At 53.3% G+C, this 13,127-nt stretch overlaps 1 protein-coding gene across 1 annotated transcript in view; it reads left to right on the top strand.

Annotated features, from left to right (window-relative positions):
* The window catches only part of LOC144488632 (aquaporin-10-like), a 39,522-nt gene extending 27,229 nt beyond the window's left edge, over positions 1 to 12,293 (top strand). Inside the window, exons 4-7 of the mRNA XM_078206698.1 lie at positions 3,220 to 3,357; positions 5,312 to 5,430; positions 7,790 to 8,007; positions 12,114 to 12,293. Coding sequence (XP_078062824.1) covers positions 3,220 to 3,357; positions 5,312 to 5,430; positions 7,790 to 8,007; positions 12,114 to 12,291 — 653 coding nt within the window. The 3' untranslated portion in view covers positions 12,292 to 12,293. The remainder of the gene's footprint in view (positions 1 to 3,219; positions 3,358 to 5,311; positions 5,431 to 7,789; positions 8,008 to 12,113) is intronic.
* The last annotated feature ends 834 nt before the right edge of the window (positions 12,294 to 13,127 follow it).

Below are 13,127 nucleotides of genomic sequence, written 5' to 3'. Positions count from 1 at the left end.
ACTGGAATCTAATCGAGGGGTTCGGGGTGGTTTATATATAGAATAACAGATACCCGGGAGTGAGTTACAGACTGGAATCTAATCGAGGGGTTCGGGGTGGTTTGTATATAGAATAACAGATACCCGGGAGTGAGTTACAGACTGGAATCTGATCGAGGGGTTCGGGGTGGTTTATATATAGAATAACAGATACCCAGGTGTGAGTTACAGACTGGAATCTAATCGAGGGGTTCGGGGTGGTTTATATATAGAATAACAGATACCCGGGAGTGAGTTAGAGACTGGAATCTAATCGAAGGGTTCGGGGTGGTTTATATATAGAATAACAGATACCCGGGAGTGAGTTACAGACTGGAATCTAATCGAGGGGTTCGGGGTGCTTTATATATGTAATAACAGGTACCCGGGAGTGAGTTACAGACTGGAATCTAATCGAGGGGTTTGGGGTGGTTTATATATAGAATAACAGATACCCGGGAGTGAGTTACAGACTGGAATCTAATCGAGGGGTTCAGGGTGGTTTATATATAGAATAACAGATACCCGGGAGTGAGTTACAGACTGGAATATAATCGAGGGGTTCGGGGTGGTTTATATATAGAATAACAGATACCCGGGAGTGAGTTACAGACTGGAATCTAATCGAGGGGTTCGGGGTGGTTTATATATAGAATAACAGATACCCGGGAGTGAGTTACAGACTGGAATCTAATCGAGGGGTCAGGGTGATTTATGTATAGAATAACAGATACCCGGGAGTGGGTTACAGACTGGAATCTAATCGAGGGGTTCGGGATGGTTTATATATAGAATAACAGATACCCGGGAGTGAGTTACAGACTGGAATCTAATCGAAGGGTTCGGGGTGGTTTATATATAGAATAACAGATACCCGGGAGTGAGTTACAGACTGGAAGCTAATCGAGGGGTTCGGGGTGCTTTATATATGTAATAACAGGTACCCGGGAGTGAGTTACAGACTGGAATCTAATCGAGGGGTTTGGGGTGGTTTATATATAGAATAACAGATACCCGGGAGTGAGTTACAGACTGGAATCTAATCGAGGGGTTTGGGGTGCTTTATATATAGAATAACAGATACCCGGGAGTGGGTTACAGACTGGAATCTAATCGAGGGGTCAGGGTGGTTTATGTATAGAATAACAGATACCCGGGAGTGGGTTACAGACTGGAATCTAATCGAGGGGTCAGGGTGGTTTATGTATAGAAAGCAGATGTGGATACAACCTTGGGTAATACGGAATCATTGGGATGACAGACGGGATTCCGAGGGTTAAGTTATGTCGAGGTGTGATTTCCAGAATCCGCCTGGAATTCTGAACATTTGAGGCCGTTTGGATTCGCGTTCCGGAGATCAGAAGGTTTGTCGGTCGAGTGGGGAGGGAATATTTAGGCCCATTTCTGGATTTGCGGCCTAGTGCAGGCAAGTGGAGCGACCAATCAATGAAAGGACGTGAACGTGGGAAGCTGTTTGCTGCCCAGATTGGGGGGCGATGGGGGATTGAGGTTTGGAAGCCTGTTGCTCCAAGGCCTCAATCTGGATCGACTGTCAGGTGTCAAGGGGCTCCAGGCCTAGGGTAGGCGGATGTCGCTAGGCCGCAGGTCAGGCCTGGTCTCACTGAGCGCTAAGACAGGGTCAAGGAGCTAAATTGTCCGGAAACATTCCCCCCCCACTAGAGAGGGGCTCTGTCCCCAACGTCCACCATGTCCCCCAACCTCCGCAACCCCCCAACCCCACCCACCCCCAACCCCCATCCATACCCCTGCCATTTTTGGAACATAGGAATTAGGAATTTGATCTGATGTATTTTTGTCACATGTATTAGGACACAGTGAAAAGTATTGTTTCTTGCGCGCTATACAGACAAAGCATACCGTTCATAGAGTACATAGATTTGATTTATTATTGTCACATGTATTGGGATACAGTGAAAGTATTGTTTCTTGCACACTATACAGACACAGCATACCGTTCATGGAGTACATAGGGGAGTAGGAAAGGAGAGAGTGCAGAATGTAGCGTTACAGTCATAGCAAGGGTGTAGAGAAAGATCAACTTAACGCGAGGTAGGTCCATTCAAAAGTCTGACAGCAGCAGGGAAGAAGCTGTTCTTGAGTCGGTCGGTACGTGACCTCAGACTTTTGTATCTTTTTCCTGAAGGAAGAAGGTGGAAGAGAGAATGTCCGGGGTGCGTGGGGATCCTTGATTATGCTGGATGCTTTTCCCGAGGCAGCGGGAAGTGTAGACAGAGTCAATGGATGGGAGGCTGGTTTGCGTGATGGATTGGGCTACATTCACGACCTTTTGTAGTTCCTTGCGGTCTTGGGCAGAGCAGGAGCCCCATACCAAGCTGTGATACAACCAGAAAGAATGATTTCTATGGAGCATCTGTAAAAGTTGGTGAGAGTCGTAGCTGACATGCCAAATTTCCTTAGTCTTCTGAGAAAGTAGAGGCTTAAGTAGACAGAGTCCATGGATGGGAGGCTGGTTTGCGCGATGGGACAGTGTTACGTTCACGACCCTTTGTAGTTTCTTGCAGTCTTGGTCGGAGCGCGGTTCAAGGCCTGAACTTGTCAACTTCTGCTCCCACTTCCTATGTTCCTACGTCAAACCCTGGAATCAGTCTGGGAAACCTTCTCTCTCCCGCACTCTTGGAAGCATTGATCCAATATCCCCCCACGGCACGGTAGCACAGTGGTTAGCACTGCTGCTTCACAGCTCCAGGGACCTGGGTTCGATTCCCGGCTCGGGTCACTGTCTGTGTGGAGTTTGCACATTCTCCTCGTGTCTGCGTGGGTTTCCTCCGGGTGCTCCGGTTTCCTCCCACAGTCCAAAGATGTGCGGGTTAGGTTGATTGGCGATGCTAAAATTGCCCCTTAGTGTCCTGGGATGCATAGATTAGAGGGATTAGCGGGTAAATATGTAGGGATATGGGGGTAGGGCCTGGGTGGGATTGTGGTCGGTGCAGACTCGATGGGCCGAATGGCCTCTTTCTGTACTGGAGGGTTTCTATGTTTCACCCCGACCATTCGAAGGGACATTTTCGAATCTGCTTCCCTTCCGAGAAATGCCCCCCCGACCTCGCGCCAACGCACCTCCTTTTACGCCAATCCGATGGTCCTCAGTTCGCTCCCGAATTGTTACCCGGTGGTCTCGAACCTCCCCCACCCTCACTAACACTCTTTTTTGTCTTTCAGGGGCACACCTGAACCCTGCCGTCACCTTCAGCCTGTGCGTAATTGGCCGCTTCCCGTGGAAAAGGCTCCCGTTCTACACCATTGCCGAGTGCCTGGGGTCCTTCACCGCCTCGGCGACCACTTACTGCCTGTATTACGGTACGTGACATGGCGGGAAAGGTCGGGCGCCGTCCCCGCGCCCTCCACCCGCAGGCGCTCAATCTCCTCTCGACACTGCCTGCTCTCTGAAAGGGTCTCCCTTTTGGAATTACTGCCATTGACAAATACCGCCATTTTGTTTAGGGACATCCTGCCGACTACCCGCCATTTTGTTTAGGGATCTCCTGCCGACTACACAGAGCTTGACATAGAACTAGCGCCCCTCCCCCGTGCGCGCATCGCCAATGATGTAGAGCGTGTCACTGGGGACAGCACCGTGGCACAGTGGGTTAGCACTGCTGCCTCACAGAGCCAAGGACTCGGGTTCGATTCCCGGCTCGGGTCACTGTCTGTGTGGAGTCTGCACCTTCTCCCCACGTCTGTGTGGGTTTCCTCCGGGTGCTCCGGTTTCCTCCCACAGTCTGAAAGATGTGCGGGTTAGGGTGGATTGGATCCATCCCTCAGCACTGACCCTCTCACAGTGCGGCGCTCCCTCAGCACTGACCCTCCCACAGTGCGGCGCTCCCTCAGCACTGACCCTCTCACAGTGCGGCGCTCCCTCAGCACTGACCCTCCCACAGTGCGGCGCTCCCTCAGCACTGACCCTCCCACAGTGCGGCGCTCCCTCAGCACCGACCCTCCCACAGTGCGGCGCTCCCTCAGCACTGACCCTCCCACAGTGCAGCGCTCCTTCAGCACTGACCCTGCCACAGTGCGGCGCTCCCTCAGCACCGACCCTCCCACAGTGCGGCGCTCCCTCAGCACCGACCCTCCCACAGTGCGGCGCTCCCTCAGCACCGACCCTCCCACAGTGCGGCGCTCCCTCAGCACTGACCCTCCCACAGTGCGGCGCTCCCTCAGCACCGACCCTCCCACAGTGCGGCGCTCCCTCAGCACTGACCCTCCCACAGTGCGGCGCTCCCTCAGCACTGACCCTCCCACAGTGCGGCGCTCCCTCAGCACCGATCCTCCCACAGTGCGGCACTCCCTCAGCACTGACCCTCCCACAGTGCGGCGCTCCCTCAGCACTGACCCTCCCACAGTGCGGCGCTCCCTCAGCACTGACCCTCCCCACAGTGCGGCGCTCCCTCAGCACTGACCCTCCCACAGTGCGGCGCTCCCTCAGCACTGACCCTCCCACAGTGCGGCGCTCCCGCAGCACTGACCCTCCCACAGTGCGGCGCTCCCTCAGCACTGACCCTCCCACAGTGCGGCGCTCCCTCAGCACTGACCCTCCCACAGTGCGCGCTCCCTCCGCACTGACCCTCCCACAGTGCGGCGCTCCCTCAGCACCGACCCTCCCACCGTGCGGCGCTCTCTCAGCACCGACCCTCCCACCGTGCAGCGCTCCCTCAGCACCGACCCTCCCACAGTGCGGCGCTCCCTCAGCACTGACCCTCCCACAGTGCGGCGCTCCCTCAGCACCGACCCTCCCACCGTGCGGCGCTCCCTCAGCACCGACCCTCCCACCGTGCAGCGCTTCCTCAGCACCGACCCTCCCACAGTGCGGCGCTCCCTCAGCACTGACCCTCCCACAGTGCGGCGCTCCCTCAGCACCGACCCTCCCACAGTGCAGCGCTCCCTCAGCACCGACCCTCCCACAGTGCGGCGCTCCCTCAGCACCGACCCTCCCACAGTGCGGCGCTCCCTCAGCACTGACCCTCCCACAGTGCAGCGCTCCCTCAGCACCGACCCTCCCACAGTGCGGCGCTCCCTCAGCACCGACCCTCCCACAGTGCGGCGCTCCCTCAGCACCGACCCTCCCACAGTGCGGCGCTCCATCAGCACCGACCCTCGCACAGTGCGGCGCTCCCTCAGCACTGACCCTCCCACAGTGGGTAGGCCTGGCTTGGTGGATCTGGAGTGGGCGAGGCGGGGGGGGGCTAGTGGTTGCGGTCAGTCCCACGACCTGCTGATCCTTGACCCCTGGATGAATTTGGTACTCTCTCACCAGATGCGATTCACCAGTTTTCTCAAGGGAATTTCACCGTCCGAGGACCAAGAGGCACTGCTGGAATCTTCGCCACCTACCCTGTGGAATATCTCTCTCTCCAGAATGGCTTCATCACTGAGGTAGGCCCGAACGGCCATTCTGAGGAAATGAGGGATGATCCGGGAGTTCCAGAGGTGGCGGTCCCCACAGACCTTCGGGTTCCAGGTTCCAATCCCACTCCGGCACCTGATGACAGAGAAACCTTCACTTCCAAGCCATCAAATTAATTTCTTTATTCATCCCCAGTTCGCGAGCGTCGCTGGCCAGGCCTAGGTTTCATTGCCCAACCCTAATTGGCCCTTCAGAAGTTGCCATCGTGAATCCAATGCAGTCCCCGTGTGGGGTAGGTACACCCACAGTGCTGTTAGGGAGGGAGCTCCAGGATTGTTATTGGCCATCAGTCAGTCCCCGTGTGTGGGGTAGGTACACCCACAGTGCTGTTAGGGAGGGAGTTCCAGGATTGTTATTGGACATCAGTCAGTCCCCATGTGTGGGGTAGGTACACCCACAGTGCTGTTAGGGAGGGAGTTCCAGGATTCTTATTGGACATCAGTCAGTCCCCGTGTGTGGAGTAGGTATACCCACTGTGCTGTTAGGAAGGGAATTCTGGGATTGTTATTGGACATCAGTCAGTCCCCGTGTGTGGGGTAGGTACACCCACAGTGCTGTTAGGGAGTGAGCTCCAGGATTGTTATTGGACATCAGTCAGTCCCTGTGTGTGGGGTAGGTACACCCACAGTGCTGTTAGAGAGGGAGTTCCAGGATTGTTATTGGACATCAGTCAGTCCCCGTGTGTGGGGTAGGTACACCCACAGTGCTGTTAGGGAGGGAGTTCCAGGATTGTTATTGGACATCAGCCAGTCCCCGTGTGTGGGGTAGGTACACCCACAGTGCTGTTAGAGAGGGAGTTCCAGGATTGTTATTGGACATCAGTCAGTCCCCGTGTGTGGGGTAGGTACACCCACAGTGCTGTTAGGGAGGGAGTTCCAGGATTGTTATTGGACATCAGTCAGTCCCCGTGTGTGGGGTAGGTACACCCACAGTGCTATTAGGGAGGGAGTTCCAGGATTGTTATTGGACATCAGTCAGTCCCCGTGTGTGGGGTAGGTACACCCACAGTGCTGTTAGGGAGGGAGTTCCAGGATTGTTATTGGACATCAGTCAGTCCCCGTGTGTGGGGTAGGTATACCCACTGTGCTGTTTGGAAGGGAATTCTGGGATTGTTATTGGACATCAGTCAGTCCCCGTGTGTGGGGTAGGTACACCCACAGTGCTGTTAGGGAGGGAGTTCCAGGATTGTTATTGGACATCAGTCAGTCCCCGTGTGGGGTAGGTACACCCTCAGTGCTGTTAGGGAGGGAGTTCCAGGATTGTTATCGGACATCAGTCAGTCCCCGTGTGGGGTAGGTACACCCTCAGTGCTGTTAGGGAGGGAGTTCCGGGATTGTTATTGGACATCAGTCAGTCCCCGTGTGTGGGGTAGGTACACCCACAGTGCTGTTAGGGAGGGGGTTCCGGGATTGTTATTGGACATCAGTCAGTCCCCGTGTGTGGGGTAGGTACACCCACAGTGCTGTTAGGGAGGGAGTTCCATGATTGTTATTGGACATCAGTCAGTCCCCGTGTGTGGGGTAGGTACGCCTACAGCGCTGTTAGGGAGGGAGTTCCAGGATTGTTATTGGACATCAGTCAGTCCCCGTGTGTGGGGTAGGTACACCCACAGTGCTGTTAGGGAGGGAGTTCCAGGATTGTTATTGGACAGTTTTATTTCTTGCGCGCTATACAGACAAAGCATACCGTTCATAGAGATGGAAAGGAGAGAGTGCAGAATGTAGTGTTACAGTCATAGCTAGGGTGTAGAGAAAGATCAACTTAATGCGAGGTCGGTCCATTCAAAAGTCTGACAGCAGCAGGGAAGAAGCTGTTCTTGAGTCGGTCGGTACGTGACCTCAGACTTTTGTATCTTTTTCCCGACGGAAGAAGGTGGAAGAGAGAATGTTCGGGGTGCGTGGGGGTCCTTGATTATGCTGGCTGCTTTTCCCCGAGGCAGCGGGAAGTGTAGACAGAGTCAATGGATGGGAGGCTGGTTTGCGTGATGGATTGGGCTACATTCACGAACCTTTGTAGTTCCTCGCGGTCTTGGGCAGAGCAGGAGCCCCATACCAAGCTGTGATACAACCAGAAAGAATGCTTTCTATGGTGCATCTGTAAAAGTTGGTGAGAGTCGTAGCGGACATGCCAAATTTCCTTCGTCTTCTGAGAATGTCCGGGGTGCGTCGGGGACCTTGATTACGCCGGCTGCTTTTCCCGAGGCAGCGGGAAGTGTTGACAGAGTCAATGGATGGGAGGCTGGTTTGCGTGATGGATTGGAATCAAACATTGGAGGGTATCACTAGACCTTGAGCAGTAGTCAATAAGACCTCTTGCCTTTGTCCGCAGGTAATTGGCACTGCCACCTTGCTCTTCTGCATCCTGTGCATTGGCGACAGCAAGAACGCGGGTATTCCGCCATTCTTACAACCCCCCCTCACCTCCATTGCGGTGTTCTTTATTGGGCTTGGCATGGGTGCCAACACAGGCTACGCCATCAACCCAGCAAGAGACCTTGGCCCGCGGCTGTTCACCTTCATGGCGGGCTGGGGCATTGAGGTGTTCACGTAAGTACCCTGCCTGAACATACACTTGACATACGGATCACAGACGATTTACATGCAAATGCAACAAATTCACAAGGCGTTGATCGAAATACATCCATCTGGGTAACTAAATAGAACTGACATCACATTTACGTTGAGCAATTTCCTTCTTCAAAGAATCATAGAATCCCTACAGTACAGGAGGAGGCCATTTGGCCCATCGAGTCTGTACAGACCACAATCCCACCCTATCCCCATAACCCCATGTATTTATCCTAGCTAATCCCCCTGACACTAAGGGGCAATTTAGCACGGCCAATCCACCTAACCCACACATCTTTGGACACTGAGGGGCAATTTAGCACGGCCAATCCACCTAACCTGCACATCTTTGGACTCTGAGGGGCAATTTAGCATGGCCAATCCACCTAACCGACGCATCTTTGGACACTAAGGGGCAATTTAGCACGGCCAACCCACCCTAACCCGCACATCTTTGGACACTAAGGGGCAATTTAGCATGGCCAATCCACCTAACCTGCACATCTTTGGACTCTGAGGGGCAATTTAGCATGGCCAACCCACCTAACCTACACACCTTTGGACTCTGAGGGGCAATTTAGCATGGCCAATCCACCTAACCTACACATCTTTGGACACTAAGGGGCAATTTAGCATGGCCAATCCACCTAACCTGCACATCTTTGGACTCTGAGGGGCAATTTAGCATGGCCAATCCACCTAACCTACACATCTTTGGACACTAAGGGGCAATTTAGCATGGCCAATCCACCTAACCTACACATGGGCGGCACGGTAGCACAGTGGGTTAGCACTGCTGCTTCACAGCTCCAGGGACCCGGGTTCGATTCCCGGCTTGGGTCACTGTCTGTGTGGAGTTTGCACATTCTCCTCGTGTCTGCGTGGGTTTCCTCCGGGTGCTCCGGTTTCCTCCCACAGTCCAAAGATGTGCAGGTTAGGTTGATTGGCCATGCTAAATTGCCCCTTAGTGTCCTGAGATGTGTAGGTTAGAGGGATTAGCGGGTAAGTATGTGGGGGTAGGGCCTGGGTGGGATTGTGGTCGGTGCAGACTCGATGGGCCGAATGGCCTCCTTCTGCACTGTAGGGTTTCTATGATTCTATGATCTTTGGACACTAAGCGGCAATTTAGCATGGCCAATCCACCTAACCTGCACATCTTTGGACACTAAGGGGCAATTTAGCATGGCCAATCCACCTAACCGGACATCTTTGGACACTAAGGGACAATTTAGCATGGCCAATCCACCTAACCCGCACATCTTTGGACACTAAGGGACAATTTAGCATGGCGAATCCACCTAATCACATCTTTGGACACTAAGGGCCAATTTAACATGGCCAATCCACCTAACCGGACATCTTTGGACACTAAGAGACAATTTAGCACGGCCAATCCACCTAACCTGCGCATCTTTGGACATTAAGGGCCAATTTAGCATGGCCAATCCACCTAACTGGACATCTTTGGACACTAAGAGACAATTTAGCATGGCCAATCCACCTAACCTGCACATCTTTGGACACTAAGGGCCAATTTAGCATGGCCAATCCACCTAACCGGACATCTTTGGACACTAAGAGACAATTTAGCATGGCCAATCCACCTAACCTGCACATCTTTGGACACTAAGGGCCAATTTAGCATGGCCAATCCACCTAACCTGCACATCTTTGGACACTAAGAGACAATTTAACATGGCCAATCCACCTAACCTGCACATCTTTGGACACTAAGGGCCAATTTAGCATGGCCAATCCACCTAACCCGCACATCTTTGGACACTAAGGGGCAATTTAGCATGGCCAATCCACTGTGCTACCATGCCGCCCCGTGTCAATAATAGGAAGGCAGATTATTACTCGAACGGGTGTAAATTGAGAGAGGTGGATACTCAGCGAGACCTTGGAGTCCTCGTGCATCAGTCGCTGAGAGTAAGCGCGCAGGTACAGCAGGCAGTAAAGAAGGCAGATGGTATGTTGGCCTCCATAGCGAGAGGATTTGAGTATCGGGATAGGGATGTTTTGCTGCAATTGTACAGGGTGTTGGTGAGGCCACACCTGGAGTATTGTGTACAGTTTTGGGCTCCCTATCTGAGGAAGGATGTCCTTGCTATAGAGGGAGCGCAGCAAAGGTTTACCAGGCTGATTCCTGGGATGGCAGGTGTGTCACATGAGGAGAGACTAAGTCGGTGAGGATTATATTCACTGGAGTTTAGAAGAGTGAGAGGGGATCTCATAGAAACTTATAAAATTCTAACAGGGTGGATTCAGAAAGAATGTTCCCAATGGTGGGGGGAGTCCAGAACTAGGGGGGGTCATAGTTTGAGGATAAGGGGTAAACCTTTTAGGACTGAGGTGAGGAGAAATTTCTTCACCCAGAGGGTGGTGAATGTGTGGAATTCACTCCCACAGAAAGTAGTTGAGGCCAAAACGTTGTGTGATTTGGAGAAGGAATTAGATCTAGCTCTTGGGGCTAAAGGGATCGAGGGATATGGGGGGGGAATCAGGATATTGAATTCGATGATCAGCCATGATCAGAATGAATGGCGGAGCAGGTTGGAAGGGCCGAATGGCCTCCTCCTGCTTCTCGTTTCTATGTGTCTATGAATTTTATTTTAGGGCGGCACGGTGACACAGTGGGTTAGCACAGCTGCCTCACAGCGCCAGGGACCCGGGTTCGATTCCCGGCTTGGGTCACTGTCTGTGCGGAGTTTGCACATTCTCCCCGTGTCTGCGTGGGTTTCCTCCGGGTGCTCCGGTTTCCTCCCACAGTCCGAAAGACGTATTGGTTGGGGTGCATCGGCCGTGCTAAATTCTCCCTCAGTGTTACCCGAACAGGAGTGTGGCGACTAGGGGATTTTCACAGTAACTTCATTGCAGTGTTAATATAAGCCGACTTGTGACACTAATAAATAAACATTACTTTACTTATTTTACCAATGTGGATAACGTCACATTTATCCACATTCATTGAACATTGAATACAGGGGCGGCACGGTAGCACAGTGGTTAGCATTGCTGCTTCACAGCTCCAGGGACCTGGGTTCGATTCCCGGCTTGGGTCACTGTCTGTGTGGAGTTTGCACATTCTCCTCGTGTCTGCATGGGTTTCCTCCGGGTGCTCCGGTTTCCTCCCACAGTCCAAAGATGTGCGGGTTAGGTTGATTGGCCATGCTAAATTGCCCCTTAGTGTCCTGGGATGCGTAGATTAGAGGGATTAGTGGGTAAAATGTGTAGGGATATGGGGGTGGGGCCTGGGTGGGATTGTGGTCGGTGCAGACTCAATGGGCCGAATGGCCTCTTTCTGTACTGTAGGGTTTCTATGATTTCTATGATTCTAGGAGTTGGGACGTCTTGTTGAAGTTGTACAAGACATTGGTAAGGCCACACTTGGAATACTGTGTACAGTTCTAGTCACCCTATTATAGAAAGGATATTATTAAACTACAAAGAGTGCAGAAAAGATTTACTCGGATGCTCCCGGGACTTGATGGTTTGAGTTATAAGGAGAGGCTGGATAGACTGGGACTTTTTTCTCTGGAGCGTAGGAGGCTGAGGGGTGATCTTATAGAGGTCTATAAAATAATGAGGGGCACAGATCAGCTAGAGAGTCAATATCTTTCCCCAAAGGTAGGGGAGTCTAAAACTAGAGGGCAGGGGTTTAAGGTGAGAGGGTCCAGAGGGGCAATTTTTTCACACAGAGGGTGGTGAGAGTCTGGAACGAGCTGCCAGAGGCAGTAGTAGAGGCGGGTACAATTTTGTCTTTTAAAAAGTGTTTAGACAGTTGCATGGGTATAGAGGGCAAACGTGGGTAATTAGGACTAACTTAGGCGTTTTAAAAAGGGGCGGTATGGACACGTTGGGCCGAAGGGCCTGTTTCCATGCTGTAAACCTCTCTGACTTTTACTCACCTCTCTCAGTCTACACCCATTCAAATAATAATCTGCCTTCCTATTATTGCTCCCTAAGTGGATAACCTCACATTTATCCCCACCCGCTCAGCTGGGGCACCCTCCTCACAGCTCACCCCCAGCCATCCAGCTTTGTGTCCTCTGAAAATTGACGTCGATTTATATCTGTGGCAGGGCCGGAAATGGATGGTGGTGGATTCCCATCATTGCCCCACTTATCGGGGGCGTCCTCGGCTGCCTGATCTACATCCTTCTCATCGAGCTACATCACCAGGACCCCGAGGAGCCCAAAGAAGCGGTCAAGGCCGACGCAGGGAAGGACCCAGAGCAGGCCATGGAGGAGCCTGTGTAGAAGTGGGCATTGGAGTCGGGGGGTGCGCGGGGGGGGGGGGGGGGGGCGGGGAAGGCTATTTGAATTTTATGCCTCCCCCCCCCATCTCAATTCAAACAAAGCAACTTTAATTTTTGGACTCATCAACGTGCGATCGGAGGGGGTGGGGGGGGGGGGGGGGGTGACGGTCTCCATGGCAACCGGGGGCCGGGGTGGGGCCTACCCAGGAATCAGGGCGCTAACAATCGGGAATGAGGCCTTGTTAAATTTATCCGCCAATCCAACCCCAAATCTGCTGAAAGGAATCTCAACCAATCGAATTAAAATTTAGCTCACAGGAAGTGCTCCAAGCACCCCCCCCCCCCCGCTATCACCCCCACCCCACCTTTCCCCCACCCTCTGGTAACAGAGGGCAACTCGGGGCCTCATGGGGTAACAAGGGTTGGGACTCGCCATGATTGAGCTAAGGTCTTTGTCCCTCCCCCTCACTCCCCTCACCTCCCTACCCCTCCCCCCACCAGCCCCTAAGGCCCCACCTCCGCGCCCCCCCCCCTCCCCCACTCCTCTTCCCACCCTCTGGCAGCAGAGGGCATCTCGGGCCTAGTGGGCGAGCAAAAGCCTGAGATTCGCCATGAGTGAATTGAGGCCTTTGTCCTCCCCCCTCACCTCCACCCCACCCCGCCGCCATTTTTGACAGGAGGTTTGGCTTCGGAGAGGATGGCTTCCTGGTCAGACCCTCGCGACCCTGACTCCCAGGCGGTTGCCCCGGTTTTGTCATTCCTCCCCTCCCTTAGGCCTTCCCAAAATAGGCCCAGAGAGGAGGGGCTATTGGATTGGAGGAGGGGCCATTAGATTGG

This window comes from Mustelus asterias, unplaced genomic scaffold, assembly GCF_964213995.1.
Source record: "Mustelus asterias unplaced genomic scaffold, sMusAst1.hap1.1 HAP1_SCAFFOLD_1729, whole genome shotgun sequence".
NCBI classification, from domain to species: Eukaryota; Metazoa; Chordata; class Chondrichthyes; order Carcharhiniformes; family Triakidae; genus Mustelus; species Mustelus asterias.
This window is presented reverse-complemented; position numbering and strand designations above follow the sequence as displayed.